Here is a 21,912-nt window from a genome sequence, read left to right as displayed (position 1 = left end):
GCAAGGGAAACAAAACACGTGTTTCTTTGCCTCAGTCACACTATGCTGACAGAAAAGGACAATCTGTATGGCACCAGCACTCCTGACGGTGCGACTAACACCAGGCTCAGACTGACGGGCTCTGGAGGGTCGGCCGCTGTTGGATGCCACTGAGATGCCACTACCTGTGGCCTTCTGCCCGGTGCCGCCTCCAGAGGCCACTGCACCCAGCAGAGATGGCGCTGCTGGTGTGCACCGCCAGGGACCGTGTAAGACCTTAACTCACATACCACCAGCTCCCACTGGAATTTAACTGAAAACACCAGCATGCCGGAACCTACTAATGCAAAATAACGAGTGGATACTTCTTTGCCATTTAGTTTATACAATAAAGAGTCCATTTATTTTTCCTTTTCCGTTATGCTCAGAACTGAAGCATTTATTTCGTGAATTAAACACAGCTATCCGGCCTGAGGAAGTGAACCCTCTTTCTCACCATCAACCCCAAATCTTTCTTTTCAAATATTCCCCTGAGTGCCACTTCCAGCAGAAAACAAACGCCCAGGTCTGCACCCTGGGCCGCGCCGGAACCAAAGCCTCGGGATCGCGTTTCCGCCGGGGCCGGTCCGCCAGCGCCACGCCGGGAGCGGGCGGCCGGGGAGGGCCGCAGTCATGGCCGATACCGCCGCGCCGCCGGCCGCTGCCCCGGCTCCGGGGCTCCCGGCTGCCCCCGGCAGCAACCCGCTGGCCCGAAAGCTCAACAAGATCCTGGAGACTCGCCTGGACAACGACAAGGTGGGGAGGCGGGGGCCGGGCCGGGGCTCGGGGCCGGGGCCTGCCCGGCGGGGAGCGGCCTGCGGCGGCGGGGCCGGATGAGCCGTCAGGGGCTGCGGGCCCCGATAGGCTCCGGGGCCGGGCAGCGAGCCCAGGCGCAGCCTCAGTTCCGCTGCGGAGTCTCAAGCTGACGTTTGCAGGGTTAATTAGGAATAAAATTCGGTTTTGCCTCTGCGGGGGGACATGCCGCGCACCTGTGCGATCCCTTCACATCGCAGGGAGGTTTGTATTGCTCAGCTCGGGGGGCGCTTCTCAAGCTTTTTCCGATTTAAATGTTTTATAGCTATGGATGCGTCATGCTCTAACCGAATGTAATCCTGCTGATTAAAGCTATTCTAGAATAGTAGACAAAGTTGTGCGTTATACGAGAAGAAGAAAGACTCGGTAATTATTTTAGTTATTTGCCAACTGATTTGGAGTGTGTTTAGGTAGTTTTTTCTCTAAAACCGCCTACTAGTTTGTTTGTTTTATAAGACCATGAACTTGGGATGGTTGCTGACTGTGTGACCTGCTTCTTTGCAACTGTGTGGAAAGTCAAGGTCTTTTTTATTTTCTAGGAAATGCTGGAAGCACTCAAGGCTCTCTCGACCTTTTTTGTCGAAAACAGTTTGCGCACTCGAAGAAACTTGCGTGGAGACATTGAACGGCGAAGCTTAGCCATAAATGAAGAATTTGTCCACATATTCAAGCAAGTTAAAGAGGTAGTATTTTTACAGTGTGACTAGCTATCTTGCAAGAGTACTGCTATGTAGTTTGAAGTTTAAATGAAGGAAAAAGTATTAAGAGAGATTTTGACTTTCCAGGACAAACATACTTTTACGGTGAAGTTGTTTCATTGTTTGTTTCATTGGTGAAAATCCTGCGCAGAGAGAGGTGATGTTTCAAACAGAAAAAAATCCCAGGTGAATGTTGACCTTTAGAGGTGCATTCTCTCCATTGATTCTCTCCAGGGAGCCTGGAGCAACTGTGTTCTTCTAACTTGGGTATCTCATTTTGGTGGGATGAAGCTGGGCCTAGGCATGGTGTTTCTGATTTAAAACACAATTACTGTTATTTGAACTTATTTAGGAGCTTGAGAGTATAAACGAAGATGTGCAAGCGATGAGCAGCTGCTGTGAAGATATGTCCAGTCGTTTGAAGGTAATATGCTTTGTATATTTTTCCTTTTGGGGTGCAACTACTTTCTTTTAGAAGGATAAATATATATTTTGGAGGATTAACAGCGGCACCAAGATGTTTCCGTAGTATGTGTATTATTTTACTTTAGGGTATTAATATATTTCTTTATTTAGAAAATGCATTGAGGAAATAATTTTAATTTCTTCCAAATTGCAGTTCAAAATGCAGTAATATACTTATTTTGAGAATAGCAATGTGATTTCTGTTTGTATGTGAGTGGAGAGGAAATATTTTATTGGATTAGATGTGTGTGAAATTAAAGGGTTAATTGCATTTATGTAAAAAAAATGTTGTGTTTTATAATGTGTCATGGCATCTGGCTTGGTTTTAGTGGAGGAGTTCAGTATTCAATACAGTGATGAGTTTAAAAGGTTTATGGATGTTGAAGTGTAGATGTTTTCCCAGACTAAATCTGTTCTGAATATAGCATATAAGTTATAGTGCGTGAATGAGAATCCCTCACTAAAAAAATCCATTGAAAACAATTGCTTTTTACCCTCCTAATGTTTGTGTGGGGATGTTAGATGTCCCCCTACTTAGATGAAGAGGTTTCATTGTCATTGTATGTAATTCCCATCAGAATGCTTGCAGTTTGATGAACTTGTTCCAAAAAGTGTGAGAGTACAGTGCAGCGCACTGCAGTACTTAGTTTTCAGTTTTGGAAGGCAATGGAATGTGCCTCGGAGGTCTCAGATCTCTTTGAACACTGATGATGTGGATGTATTCCCTAGTCAGTTCAGGAACTGTTTGATTAAACTCTTAGATGTGGAAATGAGTCAAGTGTCCATGCAGATTTTTGCTCTTCCTGTCTTTAGATCATGAAGTGTAACTATCATCTGTGATTTTTTTTTTTTTTTTTTTGTTCAGAGTAGAGCTGCTCTACAGTGATTTCTTTTTCTATTAAGATCAGGAGGTAGTTTTGTTCTGACTCCCACAGGAGGTTTCCTCTAGAGCCCTGTAGGACTCATAACTTGTATCAATTCAACTCATGTTTTCTTTGTCTGTATGAATGCAAAGTAAGTTAATAAGCCTATGAACTAGCACTTAGTTTTCAAATACTCTGGTATTTTATCTGTAAAAGGACATGAAACCTTGCAAGTATGTGCTCAAGCTGAATACAAAACCAAAAATGAATTAAGTACAGCCAATAGATATCAAGAGGAGGATCTGTAGCATATAAGGCAGAAAAGTGTGCTAAGAGAACAGTACATTAAAAGAGTAGAACAAATACAAGATATGAAAGGAACTATATATTGATAAGCCAAAAAGCTTTTTTACCTTTTTTATTTTGTAAGTTTATAATATTGTCCAATCCAAAGAAACAGATACTGTCAAATCTGATTTCAGGACAATGACTTGATAAATGAAATGACTGGAAGGGAAGGCAAGTGCTGGAATGGAATAAAGTCAGCTTGAAGGATAGTGAAGGTTTTAATTAGTATATTGAGGTGGGGACGAAGAGAAAAATGTTTCTATTTTGGATCTGCAGGAAACATCAGATATCAACTTTGTGATTTTTCTGACATGTCTGATTCTTTTCTGGCAGTTACCTTGTTTTGCTTAGATGTGAACTCTTACATGACATACATACAATATAACAGTATCTGACATGTAAATAAAAACTGGCTTCCTGATGTATCTAGCTAGATCCAGAAAAACTGCTTTTCCTTCCTTTCTGCTGTCCTGCTGTCAGCATTCTTCTTGGAAATTAATACCTTTGTCTAGAAAGTACTGGAAAGGAAGAAGATTTCTTCTGCTGTCTTTTTGGTTTATTAAAATCTGCAATTCTGAAGAAAGGGGAAAAAATTAGTAGATTTCCATACAGAATAGTTCAGGTCTAGTCTTTTGTTGTAATAGTCTTTTTTGTCAGACTGAAACATTGAAAATCAATATTATAAAAAGAAGTTTAAAATGTAAATACATTAAAAAATCTAAATAGTATTATTTAGATAAGATATAAAAAGCATAAAGATATTTAAAATTATTTTGGAATTACAAGATGTTCAGTAAATTCTGTAGAGTTTTTATTAAATTTGCATGCTAGTCTAAAATAGTTTCCTTTAGAAAATTCAGCAATTGGCACCTCAGTGGTGCCAGCTCTCTATATTTGTGGAACAGCTCTGGCTCTCTCTGACTGCAGTACCTGAGCGGTTGCAGTCCTTCTTTCACCTCTGGACTTGTTCCTATCCCTTCGCTGCTTTTCCATTGTGACCAGTGTAGCGTGGCAGGTAGAAAGGCTGACGTGAGTCAGTGCGCGCTTGTACTTGCATTAGACCTCTCGCAGGTTTCAAGACTGGCATCTTCAATTTGGCAAACACCACGATTAAGACCTATTAGAATCTTGATATTGTTCCTGCAGAATATCTTTGTAGCTGTTTCCACGTCTTCACTTGCAATATTATTCCATACTGAATGCATTTTGATTTCAGGATTTTTTTGTTCTTGTTGTTAAATCTTCTCTTTTTCTGCCTAAGTGATCACTGGTGGTGTCCAGTGGGAAGTGGGAAACCAACAGTTACGGATGTCTTTTATCTCCTTGCTGACAGAAAGTTTCAGAACTCTTTAATTTCAGTTGCAGCAATCCCTTTAGTCACGCAGCTGCTCTCTGTAGCAGAGTTGTTTCTGCATGGGTTCCCTTGTGTTGTCATCACAGAACATTTAGGGCTGTGATGAACTTCTTAAGTGCATTGAGCTTGGTCCTTAACAACCCTCTGAGCTGCTTGGACTATAGAGCTGAGCTTGCCAAGAGCAGCTCAGCTGTATTCGTGTTGTCTGAAATGGCTCGATGATCACTGGTACTGGGCAGTTCAGCATCCAAAGGAACTTGTTTCATTTGTCATTTTATAACAGCAAACGGTTTACAGTTGGTGGGTAAACAAAATGGTCAGAACTATTTCTAATATTTCTAATAATGCTTTTGTATTAAATATAAATTGTGTGTGAATATAAATGCATATGAAGGTGAAAATATACGTGGATAAGGATATTTTTCATGCCTGAAAACAAGGAGGGTTAATGAATCCTTATTTCAAGAAGGTCTTTTGTTATAAAGAGTACACTCTTTAAACTGCTTGTAGTCAGCTTCAAAAGTATTACATATTTTAAAGATTGTGTAATACATTTGATGCGTTTGCGTTTTTCATGTGCCTAACAATTCTCCTTGTATTCTAGGCAGCAAAGGAACAAACTCAGGACTTGATAGTAAAAACCACAAAACTCCAGGCAGAAAAGTATGTATACCACCTTGTTTATTTCTTGAAGACATGACAGTACTGATGGAATTTTCTTTTAGATCTGATTCTGCTACTCTTAGTTTCCAGTAATGACTTTTAGGTTTTTTTATTACTGCTTTGTTTTTAACACTATTTGTGTTTGTAGCTTAATTGGAATAAAAACCCTAAACTCTTAGTTTATTACTAGAGGATACAAAAAGGTAAGAACGTATGTTAGTGCTTGTTGTCATAAAAATTAAGCCTTTAGGGAAGAAAGTCAGTTACAGTTGTACAGCATGCTGAATATAAATGTGCTTTACCTAATGTCAGTTGATAATGTAAGTTACATTGTTTTGTAACAGATATGGACCTACTCAGTGTCTCATCAGTTTCACGGGCTTCTTGTTGTTAATGCTTCATATTCAGTGGAAATTGCTGTCCTGTTCAGGGACTGTGTGTAGGAACAGAAAGTTGGCCTATAACTACTACTACTACATATTTAAAGCTGTGAAATACATCAGTGCTGTTTAATAAGCCTAACACAGACCACTTTTCCCCTTGGTTCTCCAACCTTTTGTGGAAGAAAAGATTTGTATTTTGCTCTTTTCAGTATTTTTATTCATGGAAAGGGGATAATAGCCTATGACAGATTCAAGTTATCTTTATCATTTTTATGTCTAGGGCACCTGGTTTTACAGCTTTGGCCTTTGTCAGTGTAGAAGAATGAATCTCCTTGCTATATGAGCATTCTTCTGAAAATTATATACAGTTCACTGGAGATTAGAAATAATGATTTCCAGTGATAAGTTTCTAGTAGAAATTATGACTTTGGATAGCTCTCGGTGCTTTTTCAAAATCAGTAGGTTCATGTTGTAGGCTTAAGTAGGAAGTGGATTACATCCTATGAGAGCCTGAATGTGAGGTTAGAGTGTAATCTGTACATATTTTAAAAGTCGAATATAGAATAACTTCATAAAATACAATACCGGTTGATAGAAAAGGAAGGATTTGGCAAAGTCACAGTTTGCATAAGTGAGCAGAAGTCAAGTCTTATAAAATTTGTTATTTTAAATATGAGTATGTGAAGTAGTAGGACAGAGAAGTGGTCATCTGTTTTGTAGTCTCAAGAAAAGGAAAGCTGATTTGATTGCTTGTTCTGAAGCAGAATGGAACATACCAAAACCAATCGCAAATGATGTCATGTCTAATTGGCCTTAAATTCCATTAAAGTAGATAATGCAGATTGTAGATCAGTACTTCTACAATATAGTTCTTACTCGCACAATGGTTTATTTAAAATGTTTTATTTTTGCTAATTCCTTTAAGAGATGGAACATCCCCCTGGTGTAAGGAGGAAAATGGGTTTAGGAAGTAGCCTGTCCTTACAAGGGTCTGTGTGACCTCAGAGTGCACACATAGGCAAAAGTTTTCTTTTGAAAGGGTATTTTGTAAATATATGTGAAATACCTGCTGACAGAAGTCACACAATATTTGTGATCTTACAGTATGATGCTGTGAGGATCTGATTGTTGGCCCTTTTCTCTGATTCCTGAGGTCAATTCAGATCTTCCTATAACTTCCAAATGTGAATCCATCAGGATCTGGATCTGACCTGGTCCTGTCTAAACACCTCTGACTGGAATCTAAAACCTCAGGATGGATACAGACTCTCATCCAAGTTAATCCACACAAGACTTTTTAGCAGGGCGAGTTGCAATAGGATGAGAGGTGATGGTTTTAAACTAAAAGAAGGGAGATTCAGACTAGATACAAGAAAGACATTTTTTACAATGACGGTGGTGAAGCACTGGCCCAGGTTGCCCAGAGAGGTGATAGATGCCCCATCTCTGGAGACATTCAAGGCCAGGCTGGACAGGGCTGTGAGCAACCTGATCTAGTTGAAGATGTCCCTGCTCATGGCTGGGGGGGTTGGGCTAGATGATTTTTGAAGGCCCCTTCACACCCAAACTGTTCTATGAAGTTTCCTCCATCTGCCCCAGAAGACTGATTCAGGGGAGCTGGTGGAGAGCTAGGCCAGTAATGAGAGGTTTTGCTACTCTTTGGGCTTGTGCAAAGCTGTGTGACAGCAGTGTCAGCATGGCCACTGCCCTCCAGGTGTCACAGGAAAGCCCTGGGAAAAATGCATTTGGAAAACATCATCTGCCCAGGCATCCAGAGCACAGGGCTGTGTCCTGCTCACCAGCACATGCTCCCCAGGTGGGATCCTGTCCTGGTGCTGAGGGAAACGCAGACTCTTCTCATTGCTCTGAAATAGGTTAATGGTTGGACTTAATGATCTTGATAGTCTCTTCCAACAAAAATGATTCTATGATTCTATACTTAAGAAAGAATCATAGTGCCATTATGAAAAGTTTAAACTAAAGATTTTTAGATTTTTTCTTTGTGAGACATTAGAGTCACCTTTTGACTCATTAAATGACTGTTTCTTCTGAGACATCATTTTGGTTTATATCAAGGTACATGAAGAGGCCTCTGCTACTGAATGTTAGAGGTTTCTTGAAAAGCTAAAATCTTGCTAGCATGCAGACAAAACACAGGTCTTAAATTGCTGATTTTCTTCAACATAACAGGTGGCATTTCTTATCCAGGAAGGGAGTGAATGGTAAAACTGGGCAGACGTGGCTTCTCTCTCTAATGACAGTTGTCCTAAAACTGATTGAAATGCAGAGATGAAAGCTGGACTCATTCAAAAAGAAGACAATTGAAACAATGTCTGTGAATCAAGAGCAGTCAGTCTAGAACAAGGCAGTAATTGCTGAATGTAATCAATTTTTTAGAGTTCTTCTTATAAAAAGGCGTCTCTTTTATTATGAAAGACAGAAGCCATCTTCAGTTTTCATCAGTCCCAGATTTCTCTTTCTACTCTCTGTGGTCCTACCAGCTGTTTATTTTATGACAGGCTTTTCACAAGAAAACATGAGTTACGTATAAGTTTCTTGAAGTGTAGGAAAATAGGAATAACACAATATAGTAGAATTTTCTGTGTAATTTAACATAAAAATATTAAGAAAAAAATTGTTTTATGTACCATGGTATTTGTGACTTAAGTTCTTAAATCAGTGCTGAAGCAATAGTACATTTTTAAACATTACCCTGAAAAATAAAATCGGTTACATACTTCCTTTTCATATTAATTACGTTATTCTTTTTCACAATGATAGTTTCTGAACATTTTGTAATAGCAGAGATAGTACCTTCTGTCATTTTGCTGTACAGTTGTTTACACTGCCCTTGAAGGAAGTTATTTTGACTCTGCCCGTCTCACTGAGTGCTACATTAAGTCCTGTTCTCACTGTTTTTTAGCTACTTAAAAAAATTGCTTCAGAAATTATTTTGGTTTGCAGTAAATGATTTACTGTACTAGGTATTGGTCAAAAAAAAGGGTCTTCTATTATTCTTAGCATTTATATTACTTTCTTTAGCTCACCATTTTCTTGCAGGACGAAAATGTTACGATTTTATTCAGTGTTCTAAAACTGAAGAGAGACAGTAAACTTTCAGATGCATTTAATGCATTTACGATAATTAGGGATTTACATTTAAAAATACCTAATTTTTGTATTTAACTAAAATTTTAGGGGAAATGGGCTGCTGTCTTCACTTGGATAATATGATACAGATAGAAAGTTACTTAGGCAAATATCTGAGTAAGTATATCACAGCTTTTTATTTACTTCCCTTCATTTTCTGAGAATACATGTTAGCTTCGGCTTTGATCAAAGATGTATAATTGTCTTTCTGTAACAGTCTTAAGACTGTTTTCAGTAAATGACAGGTGGAACCTTTGGCTTGAGTAAAGCTTCCTCATGCTTGGTCCGTTCTCGTGGAAAGTGAATTTTGTCAAAAGACATCGTAATTAGTATCAAGCTTAAAGCAAGCTGCAATTAAAGGAACAGAATGTTCATTTCAAAACCAGAGAAGTCAGTAGCCAAAGTATTTTAAATTGGATTTTTAACTTTATTCCTCTAGCTATACAAGCAAAGGGAAGATTTAGATAGTAAGTGAACTGTTTTCTTAGATTGCAACATTTTTTGACCTTGCAAATGTAAATATCTCTTCAGAAAATTTTCCCAGTGTGGCATTTGAACCTGTGTAGTGTTTGGTTTTTGGTTTTTGGTTTTTTTTAATAAAGAACTGCAGTGAAGAATAAAGTTTCCTGAAGATGCAGAGTGGCCATGGGAACTTGAGTGTGAGGATGAACATTTTAAATAAGAATGCTCATTCGCGCTGTTGTCCTTGCATGTATTCTTCTCTTCTGCGGTACTTGCAAAGGAGTGGTTGTCTCAGTGGTTCTGTCTGGATACTCGGTGTATTATACTGAATAATTTTTGCATTGTATTATCACCTAAATAATGATGTAATTGAAGATGATTTTCAGTTTCCTAGATTTCTTACGTGAACTCCTTGTTGGTCATCCTAGTCTCTCAAGTTCGTGTTTTGAAGGTATAGTGGTGCATCTGCAGTGTCCTCTAGGTAATCCTGATGAGCTATTTGGGACTTCCTACGTTGGTAAAATGTGCAATTCAAGACACTTAGTTAAATGGTTGGGGTAGAAAATAAGATGTTAATCTCAGTTTTAAATTAAAGTTTATGCATTCTTAGGTTGTTGCTTTGCAACATTGTTTTTGTTGTTACTTAGTTTATAAGCTTTAGACCCAGTTTGACAGAAATGCTGAATAGAGTGTGTTACTTAGATAACAAATTGAAACAGCGATCTGCCATTAATACATTTGCATTTTTATATTTGTGAATATGTCAGAGCTGGTGCATTTCTTTGGTCAGTTAGCTTGCTTGGTCTGACTTTATTTTCTCTGTGACAACTAGTTAAAATAGCTACTGCACATTAGAAGCAGAACAGTTTTCCTTCACATTAAGTTATAGAATCTGCTTAACATAGGAACTAGGGGGTTTTTTTCCCTCTTCTCAAAATTGAGGCTTATCACAACTTAATGGAACTATGTAGTGTGAAGTAGTCCAAACCATTCAATCAATGTCTCTATAATATAAGGTTAATTTATTGTTCTTCAGTAGTGTAAAGTCGTGAATAGACTGTTTTAATGTATTCATGACAAACTTTAGTAATAAAGAAAAACTGAGGTAGTTAATTTAAACAATTTCTGTGAATTGTTAAAAATCCACTTCCACTTCAGTGTCTTCACTATATTTCTATACATTTACTTGAGCACAGTATTATTATTTTCAGGTTGCATTAGGCCTTTTATATATAGTAATGAGGAGATTAGTTTGTTTTCAAACAACATCTGTGGTGTTTTAAAAGATGTGGGTTTGTTTATTGCCATTGCTAATAGGCTGACAGTAAAACGATCTTGCTCTTTGAAGTGAGATTTTAATAAAAGCTTCCTGTGACTTGCTGGTTCTCTTGTTGTACCAAGGTCTAGTTCTTTACTTTGTGTGAAGCCAAAAACCTACTTGCAGTAGTAAACTACTTTGCCTTACGTTGGGAACAAGTGTCCTGGAGTTCAGTACAGTTCCCAAACCAGATAAGTAACGTTTGAGTTCCTGAATCCTGTACGCAGAATGCCAGAAGCCTGGCTTTGTAGGAGTTCTACCAGACACTTAAATGTAAAGTATTGTGCAAGATTGTTTTTGAGGTTAGCCACAAATGGCAGTCATGGATCTAATAACCGAAGAAAGACCAGAAGGTAATAGTTACAATATTAATTCTTATAAAATTAAATAAGAGCAATTATATGAGTGCATGTATATGCGCAGGGAGATCACAGAAAATAAGCCTGCAGAACTAGAAAACTGGTGAGTCAGAAGTTGTTTTCTGAAAGTAAAGACCTGAAAACTGTGTGAAAGAATGGGAATGGAAATGACTTGGACTGATATTTTTTGAGTCAGGCTAAAGTTTCAGAGCTTTAATTGAAATTATGCACTTGAACACCTTTACATATGATCCTCTTTTGCTAGCTTCTGTTAATTGTGTTCTTAAACAAAGCAAAATGTGTGTTTTGATCTCAGAGTCTTTATCAGCTGTGTTGATTCTGGAAAATTAGTTTCTGTAGCACTAGGATTGTTTCACCCTTTAAAAATACAGTTAAATATGATTGCAAAACATATTTCGTAATGGAACAGTGGGTACTTCAATTTATTTTAATTACTTTCAGACTTGCTCTTTATTTAAATTTAGCAAACACAGTTCTTGGAGTTCAGTGGATGACCTGACTGCCACCTCTGTGCTCAATACAATCTTTCGTAGTGAACATCTGCTGCTTCAGTAGTGCTACCATGCAGATCTCTCAGGCTTGTCTCTGGTGGTGCTTTTTTCATTTTCTTTTTTAAGAAATATCTTTTTCTTCACAGTCAATTTGGAAATTATGCAGGAAGTTCAGCAGTATTTGTAGCAGCTTAGAGAGTTTTGCTTTCATCAGTGTATGCTGAGAAAAGTGGTGATCTGGTGTTTTGCACTGATGAGATGTATTTCATGTCTTGACCTTTTGAAACTCGTAATTACATTTATTCCTGTGAATATGCTTCATGAGAAAGAGCAGTGATTGCCTAAACTGAATTATGATTCAGTGTGAGGGAGGGTGAAGGCTTGAAATGCTGAGGCTGATTTTCTTTCCTAATTTGTACCAAACTACAGCATAGGTAACAGGGCATAACACATGAATCAAAACAGCTAAAATGGATCTGGAGAAAAGAAAAACAAATCTAATTTGTCATATTCTAGCCATGATCAGTAGAGAAAGTGCAAAGCCTTCTTTCCTGCCAGATTTTCTACCTCACCATGTACTCTGTTGAGGCATGAAGTACTCTTGTTCAATAAGGGAGACATGGTCTTAGAGGTTGAGAAACAAGTGCAGAATCAGTTACGTGATACCATTCCTGACTGATGTTTGTCTGATCTCTTACAAGAAAAGCCAGGAACTGAGAGCCCATGGTATTCCCTGGAAATTGGTTTGGGTTCTTTATTGTTTTCTTGCTGTCTGATTTAGTTCTCCTTTTGCTGCTGCTTAAGCTCATTTGTTCTGATCTTTTTGCAGGTGGATATAGAGAACAGTAGGTTACTTTCGTGCCTTTGGCAACTTTTTTGGATTGGATAGCAAATCTGAAGCTAGACTAAGCAGGCCGCTTTCAAATGTCCTTACATCAGATTGTATAAAAGATATGCTGAAGATAGCAGTCTGTTTGGTATGACAGTATGAACTAGCTCACCCCTACAAGATGGAAAATAATCTATTTACTGGAAATATGCTCCTTTCTAACTTAATCTTTGATACTTAAGAATGGCTTCCTAACACTGGTATGTGGATGCTTTGTTATACAGTCTTGTATATTTACCTTCCTCAAAAACCATCACAGAAAAAGAATTTTTCCAGCTGCTGCCGAAAAGCATTTATACGTGTCTGTTAAAGATGGTTGTTTCATTATGAGTTAGAAATACTCCCATCTTTTTGAGGCTTTAAAAATGTGTTGAACCCTCAGTACCACCAATGAAAAATAATTTTGGAACATGCTTTTGTGGTTCGTCCTAGGTAAGGGAAGCTAGCAGATTTTTATGCTATACTTGGTGGCAAGATAAAATTAAACTGTTTCTCTTCCACCTCATTTTTTGAGCTGTCTAGGGGATAATCCTTACAAACAGTGCACATTTGTATTTGGTTCAAGGGAAAAGTGCGTGAAGTGCATAGTTTTCCCAGCCTTTTGAGTTCTCTTGCAAAAGAATTCTGTCTCCCTGGTAACAACTAAAACTGGGGAAATTGCCCTTTGTTGGAGTCCAGTCCCCTGCCCAGGCTCCCTCGTCTACCAGTGCTTGGCACTTCCCCCTTTGCATCGGCGCCGTGTTCCCATGATCTGTTAGTTTTGTTCCTTTATGCAGTGATAACTTTGGTAAAAGGAAAAAAAAAAGCTTTGGGATAGCAGCACAGTGTGGCCTTTCCTCTGCTGTACTGCACTTGCTTAGAACACAATTGAGAAATTATTATGTTTACAGAAAGGCCACTGGGTCTTGGAGTGTCCTTGGTGTCTGTACAGGTACCAGTCTGTGGGTTATATGTAAGATGACCTTACTCTAGCTTTTGTTGTTACCTGCGTCGTGTTTTGCGTAGCGCTTACCGCAGTGAAATAACTATAGCAAGCTGGAGTGATATTTTAATCCGTTTCTCTACTTTTTTTAAGATGGATTCAATTCTATTTAAATATGTTAGCTTACGTCTGAGGAAAAAAAATATTAAATACCCGTGTGAATGTATTCATATTGTTAATACCGTATGCTGCCAGGTAGAAGTCAAGGGTATGTAGCACTTACATGTTTTTTTCCTAATCCATCATCTAGGTAGGATGTACAATGTCTTTCTCATGCAGACTGATAACCAAGGCACCTGTCACAAACAGCATAAGCAGAGGTGGCCAAACCGGCTTGTTGAAATCCTGTGTCCATTGTAAAGAGCCCAAAAGAAATAGCTCTATCAGAATTCAGATGCAAGCTTTTAGGTTTAAAATAGATTTTTCTGACCACTTTGGCATCATTAGCTTGAGAAAAGTGTTAATAGATGCAACATTGCTGCCACCTTGTGGCTGTTATTTTGTGTTTACATTGTGTAACTTTTAACTTGCCAGTATGCTAGAGTTTAATATATTGACTCTTTTTTTGTAAGTTAATTATTGGGAGTGTGCAGAGCAGGTCAGTGAGCTGTGGCAGGTGTTAGCCAAAGACACAGCCAGGGATGGGAATGGCTGTAAAGCACAATGTTTGAACCTTGTTCTCTGTAGCAGCAAAAAAGCAGTGGAAGGAGGACTGTGCAGAGTGAGGACTTGCAGGTGGAGAGAGATTGACAAGTGAGATCTTCTGCCATTGCTTGCTTTTACAGCCCCAGTAGTGAAGGGGGCGCAGAATTCCAGCGCAGACTAACAAGTGTGCTGTTTGTACAGTTTGTGACTCTGGACCTTGTTACTTGAAAGTCTACAACCCTAATTCTAACAATCCTGCAAAGCAAACTGAAAAAAACCTGTTATGGCCAGTATATTGCACTTCTTAAAATCAGACTTCCCCCTGCCCATGGTTTGGTGAAAGTATACATTCAAAAGATTTGAAGAACCGGAAATAATAATAATTGGAGATTTTGTAAGAGCACTTAGAAGTTTATGCACTCAGGAGATACATAGGTTCAAAGAACAGAAAAGTTTCTCAGCATCCCATCTACTCCTGTCTTTATGGGAGTTGAGACCAAACAAGGTCTTGCATTTGCTTTCTCTAGTCTCTTTCCTACCTTCTTTCTTCTCTCTAAAGGGAGGAATAATCCAGTTTAAGTCTTTTCAGCTTTGTTATTTTATATTAAGTTGAGATTTCTATCACAAGAAGAGAGACTCAGAGCAACTATTGAATAAAGTTAATTCACTAAATTACACTGTCATTTCAACTAAACCCAATGTTGGTGACATTGATGGATTAAACATCCTCAGCACAATGGTGTGGAACAGGAATGAGCTGTTGAAAGCACCATGATTTGGTGAAATTTTAAGTGTCTTGCCTGATCTTTAATTTGAGTAGCTATGGCATGTGCCTCTGGGTTTTTGAGGGGATTGAAAGGGGAGAGTATTATTATTATCATTATTATCGTTATTATCATTAACTGTTTAAATGTCCTCTTTTTATACCCCAGAAGAGTTCTGAAGCGTGTTTTTCATGAGTGATTTCATAGCAGCAGTGGACAAAGTAGTCATTACCCCCTTGCCTCTGGCAGCTCGCTGTGCTGGCACAGCCCCTGGCACAGAGAGTGTGCCCATACAGAACTCAGTACCCCACAGTCCCTTAGTACAGGACTATGGTAAACTGAATTAGAGAATACATACACCCTCTGCCCCCAAAAATAAATTAAATATTCTTTTTTTTCTTCCTGCCAGATGTGTTCCCTGGTCTGATTCACGAGATGACAGTATAAAGAACAGCTCTGGCACAGAGGAAAGGGCAGTAGAGGGTAGGGATGAGCAGGGGTGGCTGAGGCAGCCTCAGCTGCGTGGCTCAGGCATCACTGCGATGATGGAATGTGTTAGTAAACAGCAGACCTGATCCGTCTTCCAGCTATGTTGTGAGAATGATGTAGTTATCCTTAGAAAATCTCTCACAAGCCTAATATTTAATTAAAAAATACTATTTTGTTAGTGTCCTACTGTCTATTAATTCTTGTGTGTTTTGTAGACAGCTTGTCTTGGTATTTTTTCCTCTGTCTCCAGCTGAAGTTATACCATGGCTGCTTCTCTCCTGGTTTTATTGCCTAATCTTCCAGCTGAAAATTTACTGAATGTGTTCGAAATTGTATTATTGCATTCTCCTTCAACTGTTCGAGGTCTGACATGCATTCTGTGTCAGAAAAACATACCAGTAGTGTTGGAAAACAGCGTCAGCTCTATTTAGGTTTGAAAATACTCGTGTGTCCTCGCCTCAATGCAAGAGATTTAGATAAAATCATTCGAAGAGAAGATGGAGCAGAAACAACTCCCGTCCTTCAGACCCATCACCTCACGTCTCCCCTCTTTGTCTCTGAGTCTTTTGATACTTTCCATTCCCTCCTAAACCTCTTCCTCCCCATGCCCCATTCCTCGTGCTAGAAAACGTGAGTCCACCTACCTCCTTGCCAAACCATCATGATGCTTCTCAATCTCCTTCTCCTGTTCCAAATACCTTTCTTACTTTTTCTTCCTGTACCTGCATTTTCTCATTTCCAAGGTGCCCGTGCATTCTTGAGCCCTCCCTTTTTAGACTTCTTCTCTGTTCTTCCTTACTTGCAGTAAGCTCCCACCAGGTTGCTTGCAAAGTGCTGTAATTATTCAGGGATGCATCTGCTGTCATTGCCTGTTTAGTTGGGCAGAATTGTCCTCCATCACTCCTGTTCCTTCCCTGAGGAAGATTCAGTTTCATGGAGACCCGGAATTAGCAGTTGTAGAGTTTACATAGAAAAGGTTAATTGGACAAACAGGTGGATTTTAAGCATTGTGGAGCTGTCAATGTAAAGGCAAACCAGCCACATCTGCATAGGACTGCAGGGAAACCTAACATATCAGTCAAAGGTGCGGTATTAAAGCATATGAGGTTTTGGTTTTCCTTTTTCTTTAGGTGTCTTCTGTATAACTTACAAATACCGGGTTGCTTTACCCTTTGGTTTTCATAAATTTTATTGTTAAAACACTGTTGGATTTTATATTCCCTTCAGTTCTCACTGTTCATTACACTAGAGCACTGACAATTGTGACACATTTCATCTGATCTCTAGAAGAGTTTGTGGAACTGCAGGATGGGAAGGCCATCCATGTCTACAGAAGGGAAGCCAGTTTTCTGTGCTTCTTGAGCTGAATGCAGTCCAGACTGTACTTGGATAGTAGAGAAGGGGTAAACAAGTAAAAGTGTAGCTTTCAAGCTTCAATCTTGCAAAGAAATTTAATTATTGCAGTCAATATTATAAGTATACTTGCCTGTCTTAGCACCCTATAATAACAGTGTATTTATCTTGCAGTAATTACATTGGAAGCTGAAATGGTCTTAAAGCAATTGAATTTTGTTCTTCTACAAATAACTTATTAGTGTCTTCTCAATGTCTGGAAAAAGTAGTTTTTAATTCCTGGAATGCTGTGTGCTCAAACCACAGTTTGGACAATTTTTTCTGTTGCTACAGGAATTGCAGTCCCTTCCTGTGGAATAAAACTATATTTATTTGGGTCGTTCTGTGATTATAAGATGTGTGAAAAAATGTGTGCAAAAAAAGATGCTGCCCAGGAGATGGCGTTTGTGTATTATGCCCTGCTGTGCTTATTTCAGGCATGATAATCAACAAGATAATAGAATTAGCCATTACATTTTGATTGCTGGTGAGATTAGTAAATTTGTATCCCAACTGTATGTTGTTAAAAAGAAATGCATCTGTTCTACAGAAAAGTGAATTAATCTGATGATTATTTTCTCATTTTGGGTGCTACAGCTTTTTGTGTCACTGAAAACGTGAGCTGAAACCCCATTCTTTCCTTGATGAATTTGAAAAGAAATAACTGCATTACATTACATTACAACTGTACAAGCACAAAGTATCTGGATTAGATAACTTGTGATACAAATGCCGAAGGAATATTTTAAAAAATAATTTACTAGTTTTCAAATATGCTAACTTACCTTTATATTGTCTTTACTCAGTAATCTATGTAAGCTTAATAGAAAATTGTATGTGAAGATACAACTGAAGTGTTTGATGTCAAGAATGTAATATTAGAATTTAATAACACTGATTTCTAATGGTAATTATATTTCCCAAAGTATGAATATGCAAAATAATGCATAAAATGGTAATTCCCTCTTCACTTTGTTTTATTACAGTCAGAGACTAGAAATGAAAGCACAAGTTGCAGATGCATTCATAGCAAAATTCCAGCTGACACCGGATGAAATGAACCTCCTTCGAGGCACGAAAGATGAGCCAATTACTGAGGTAGCTCAATGAACACTAAAAGCTTTGCCCTGAACTAAAATTTAGAAGCATCCTAGCTGAATTGTATTATATCCATGAGACCTTATTATCAGTTTGTAGTTTAATTTTTTATGGAGGAAGGTACCATTTAGCAGAATGGTGAATTTCTGATGAGTTTGAAATGTGTGATGAAAGATTCAAGTAATGAGAAAGAAAATCGACATTAAATTGTACCTTGTGTAATGAGTTTAAGGGGCAAATGAGCTATCATGTGGTTCTACACTTCAAAAAGACCTTCATGAAGCCTGAATTTTCAGTGAAGATGTTTTAAAGCTTCATCATAGTCAAATAAAGCAAATGAGAAATTTGCAGCACTTCAGTAATATATAGTGTTACCCTTGTGTATGTGTGTGTGCATTTTGCAAATGCCCGTATATCAATATTCAGTAACTTGAAACAATATGAGACTTTCCCTGATTATTATTTGGTTGATGAAGATATTAGGTGCTGATTCACTTCTAGCCACCTTCCAGAACAAGTTTTTGAATGTGTTTATGGTTTGACTAAGGCGGCACATTGTTCTACAGTAAGAGCAAACTGAATAATGGGAGAATTGAGTACACTTCATAGATTTTTATTGTTGTAGTTGCATAGAAACCTTCAATTAAATATGGACTACATGCTGAGACATACTATCTCATTTCCACAGGCATCCTGTTTGCAGTGAAACCTTTATTAAAGACATGGAACAGATAACCATAAATAGTGCTAATGAAAGCATAAATGGAATGTGTTAAATGATTGTGCACTTGAGTAATTGCTGTTTGCTTTTGTACCGACTATTACTGCGAAAGAACACTCAGGTTTCTAAAAAGCACATGTTGCGGGAAACAATGGCAGCAATGTTGTGCCATTTATTCAGCACTTGGTTCATGGCAGAACAAGGATTAGTCCTTTTGATACTTTGATCTGTCTAAAGAAAGTGCAAAAGTAACTGAGATATAATCATAGTTGTGCTACTGAGATGACAGACTTCAGTAAAATCACGTGTGTACTTGTCCCCTGTGATAGAATCAGCCAAAGTGCTGAAAACATTTTTTTAGTCAGGCTTCTGTTTTGGCAATTTTTTAATGCTGCTTTTTCCTGAAGGAAGAGTGATTTGGGTTTGTATAAACAGGATCTTCAACACAGTTGATGCCAGGCAGTAGGTTAAATCAATGTCCTACTTTGCTTAGAATATGCATATTTTTATGTGATTAGAGCCAGAATGAAACTACTTTCCTGAGGAAAACTGTTCAAGTCACAGACAGCTAAATCTGGATTTGCTAGTCTTCTCCACGATGTTTGAAAGATAACTTCTTAATAAGACAGATATCTGAAAATGTTTGTGGATTTCCATTTGCTCTCCAAAACAGTATCAAAATAGACTGTTTGGCCATATGTCCACATCTTTCAGAGTTTTTTTTCTTTCACTGCTGCCGCGGAGTTACTCAGCGGGAAAGGGTTGTCTGGAAAACCCTGGACTAGTCTATGGCAAATGTTCAAGTTTTCTTAGAAATTGTTACCCCATTATATGAAAACAAAATGTATCAACCTGTAATCATTGTACTTCATAGTATTTCATTTTGCTCTTTAGTTGCTAATGTTAATGGGGAGAAGGTGATGCAATGCATAGTAATGTCCTCAGAATTTCCCCAAAGTGTTAACTGATGAATGTAAAGCACACACATGCTATGTAAAAGACAAGTTAAAACCACATCTTTGCTGCTATTAATTATTTTTTTTGTGAAAGAAGGGCATGATGCAATGATAAAGAAAAAAATCCTAAGGCTCTTAAGATGGAACGAAAGGTGAGAGGTGGCGGAGGGGATATATTTTAAAAGCAGCCCTTGGAACACAGACCTGCAAGGAACATAAACATGGAATCGAAATGGGGAGTATAGAGTGCTAGAGATGTGAATGAGAAGTTACTGCTTTTAAACTCTACTTTTATTTTTTTTTTATTTATTGATTTTTACTTGGTTTAGGACTTTTTCAAGGCTTTGGGAAGGGTAAAGCAAATTCATGATGATGTCAAGATCCTCCTCCGGACAAATCAGCAAAGGGCAGGGTGAGTGCTACGTAAATGAGTGCAAGATAACCATTTACTTGTTAAAAGCAGAAGTCACAGCAAAGTCTCATTCTTTACTTCATGTGACTATACAGAGTATTTCACATAAAAACAAAGAAGAATAACATATTTCTAAATTTTCATAATTTTAATAATGGTATGATTTATTGAATTTGTACGTGCCTTTGCTAGTACTACCTAAAATAGTTGCAAATAAAATCTTTTTCTCTTGCAGCTTGGAAATTATGGAACAGATGGCTTTACTGCAAGAGACATCTTACGAACGACTTTACAGATGGACTCAAAGTAGGAATAAGAATGTTTTTATGTTTATGAATATTACGATGATTCCTTTAATTCCCTAATGTAAATTAAACTCAGCAAAAACCCTTTCTAACATTCATTATCAAGGTTTTGGATTTCTTTCTTAGTTAAAGGTTTATCTAAAAGCTCAGGTTTTGTGAACCAAATAGTTAAGTGGAGATTCTCTTGCTTTTGGGGCCTATCTGATCTCTGTTTTTAAAACTATATTATTTATTTGTATTTTCAGATGTTTTTTCACAGAGAAGAAGTAGAGTTTGATAGTCTAAACAAATTGTTAAGTGTATTGCATTTCATTTTCTTTCAGGTCACAGAGAAGTTCTTGGTGTTGACAATTTTGTATTAAGATCTGGGTTTTTTTTTGAGGAGTGGCTTATTACCTTTAAAAAATAAAATAAAACACCTTACTTTATCATAGTGCTCTTTCGAATGATAGTAGATGATTATTTTTTCACATATATACTCTGGATCCAAGTGTCAGTGTTCGATGTAACATCTCGATAGTGTAAAATGTAGATGCTTTTGTATTACTTCTTTCTTCTCCCAAGACATCGACAGGAAGATCTGTGGAAAAAAATGCTGCTGCGATGTTATTTTATATTCATTACCTGTTCTTCAGTGGATGCAGAAGCCTCAAATGATGGTTGTGGTTTCACCCTAGTGAAAATTCATCATTTTTATGCCACTGTTTGATTTAGTTTGTATGATTTTCACGTCCTTGCATGGAATATACAAGATTATATAGTTAATGTGATTAAAGTTACAAAACAAAACAACAACAAAAAAAACAACCCCACCCAGAACAAACCCACAGCTTGCTTAAATACTTGCCCGCTTTTGTCTTAGTGGTTTACCTGGAACGTGATAAATGGTTATAAAGGAGCCTGACAGAATTCTGATGGTTGAATGATTTAACATTTGTATGTGGGCAAAACCAGATACTAAGCTTCCTTTTATTTTTATTATTGTTGAGATTTGTGATGGGCATCCATTTTACAGCAAAGTACTGCTCATGGGGTAAGTTAATTACAGTAACATGAGCTAGGCCAGGTAGCATATTCTGAAGGCTTCAATTCAAAATCAAAAACATTTGAGTTTTTGACTAATTTTTTTGTTTGACAGCTCATTACAAAAGGCATTACAGTGTAAACAATGTACTTTTACCTGTGTTGATATTTTATAGATGAATGCAGGACTTTGACGCAAGAATCATGTGACATTTCTCCAGTTCTTGCTCAAGCCATGGAAGCATTACAAGATAGACCTGTCCTGTATAAGTAAGTGAATATTCGTGATTATCTTGAACAGAAATGAGTATTTCCAGCCCATAAGATGAAAAGATGGGCATGAATTACAGTGCCAATGGTCGTGGCAATTTAGTCTTGCATCAGATTTTAAAAAAAACAAAAAACAACAACAACGAACACAAAAAAAACCAAAACAGCAACCCAAACGTATTTCAATTTCTTTAATTTTCAGAAGTATTTTTGACAGAATTATGGTACAGTAAATGTAATTGGACTTTTTCCAACTTACTGATTTCTGATTTAAGTAAAATTTCAGGCTGTTTTTATTTTAATATAAATGATTTGTGGATTTCTGCTGCTCTTGGATGTTTTTTCTGAAGAAAAAAGTGCTGTCCAAAGCATGCAGTTGTTTTTAATGAATTATTGTACAACTCATAATGGAAGACATTCTTACTCTCAGGAGCACTTAGTAAAAGCTAATTAGCCTTTATCAGTTTTTTACTTTGGGAATGTAAATGAGACATTCTAGTACATACGGGCCTCTAAAGTGTAGAGGTACTTATATAAAATATACTACTGTTTAGTTCTTG

General features: G+C 37.7%; 1 protein-coding gene across 1 annotated transcript in view; it reads left to right on the top strand.

Moving 5' to 3' along the window:
- Positions 1–626: 626 nt before the first annotated feature.
- Positions 627–21,912, top strand: part of COG6 (component of oligomeric golgi complex 6) — a 55,175-nt gene continuing 33,889 nt past the window's right edge. Inside the window, exons 1-8 of the mRNA XM_065658710.1 lie at positions 627–774; positions 1,371–1,514; positions 1,882–1,953; positions 5,164–5,222; positions 17,554–17,665; positions 19,672–19,754; positions 19,990–20,060; positions 21,259–21,352. Coding sequence (XP_065514782.1) covers positions 652–774; positions 1,371–1,514; positions 1,882–1,953; positions 5,164–5,222; positions 17,554–17,665; positions 19,672–19,754; positions 19,990–20,060; positions 21,259–21,352 — 758 coding nt within the window. The 5' untranslated portion in view covers positions 627–651. The remainder of the gene's footprint in view (positions 775–1,370; positions 1,515–1,881; positions 1,954–5,163; positions 5,223–17,553; positions 17,666–19,671; positions 19,755–19,989; positions 20,061–21,258; positions 21,353–21,912) is intronic.

The sequence above is a fragment of the Caloenas nicobarica genome, chromosome 1, assembly GCF_036013445.1.
Source record: "Caloenas nicobarica isolate bCalNic1 chromosome 1, bCalNic1.hap1, whole genome shotgun sequence".
Classification (NCBI taxonomy): Eukaryota; Metazoa; Chordata; class Aves; order Columbiformes; family Columbidae; genus Caloenas; species Caloenas nicobarica.
The sequence above is the reverse complement of the archived record's forward strand: the minus strand, read 5'-3'. Positions and strand labels throughout refer to the sequence as shown.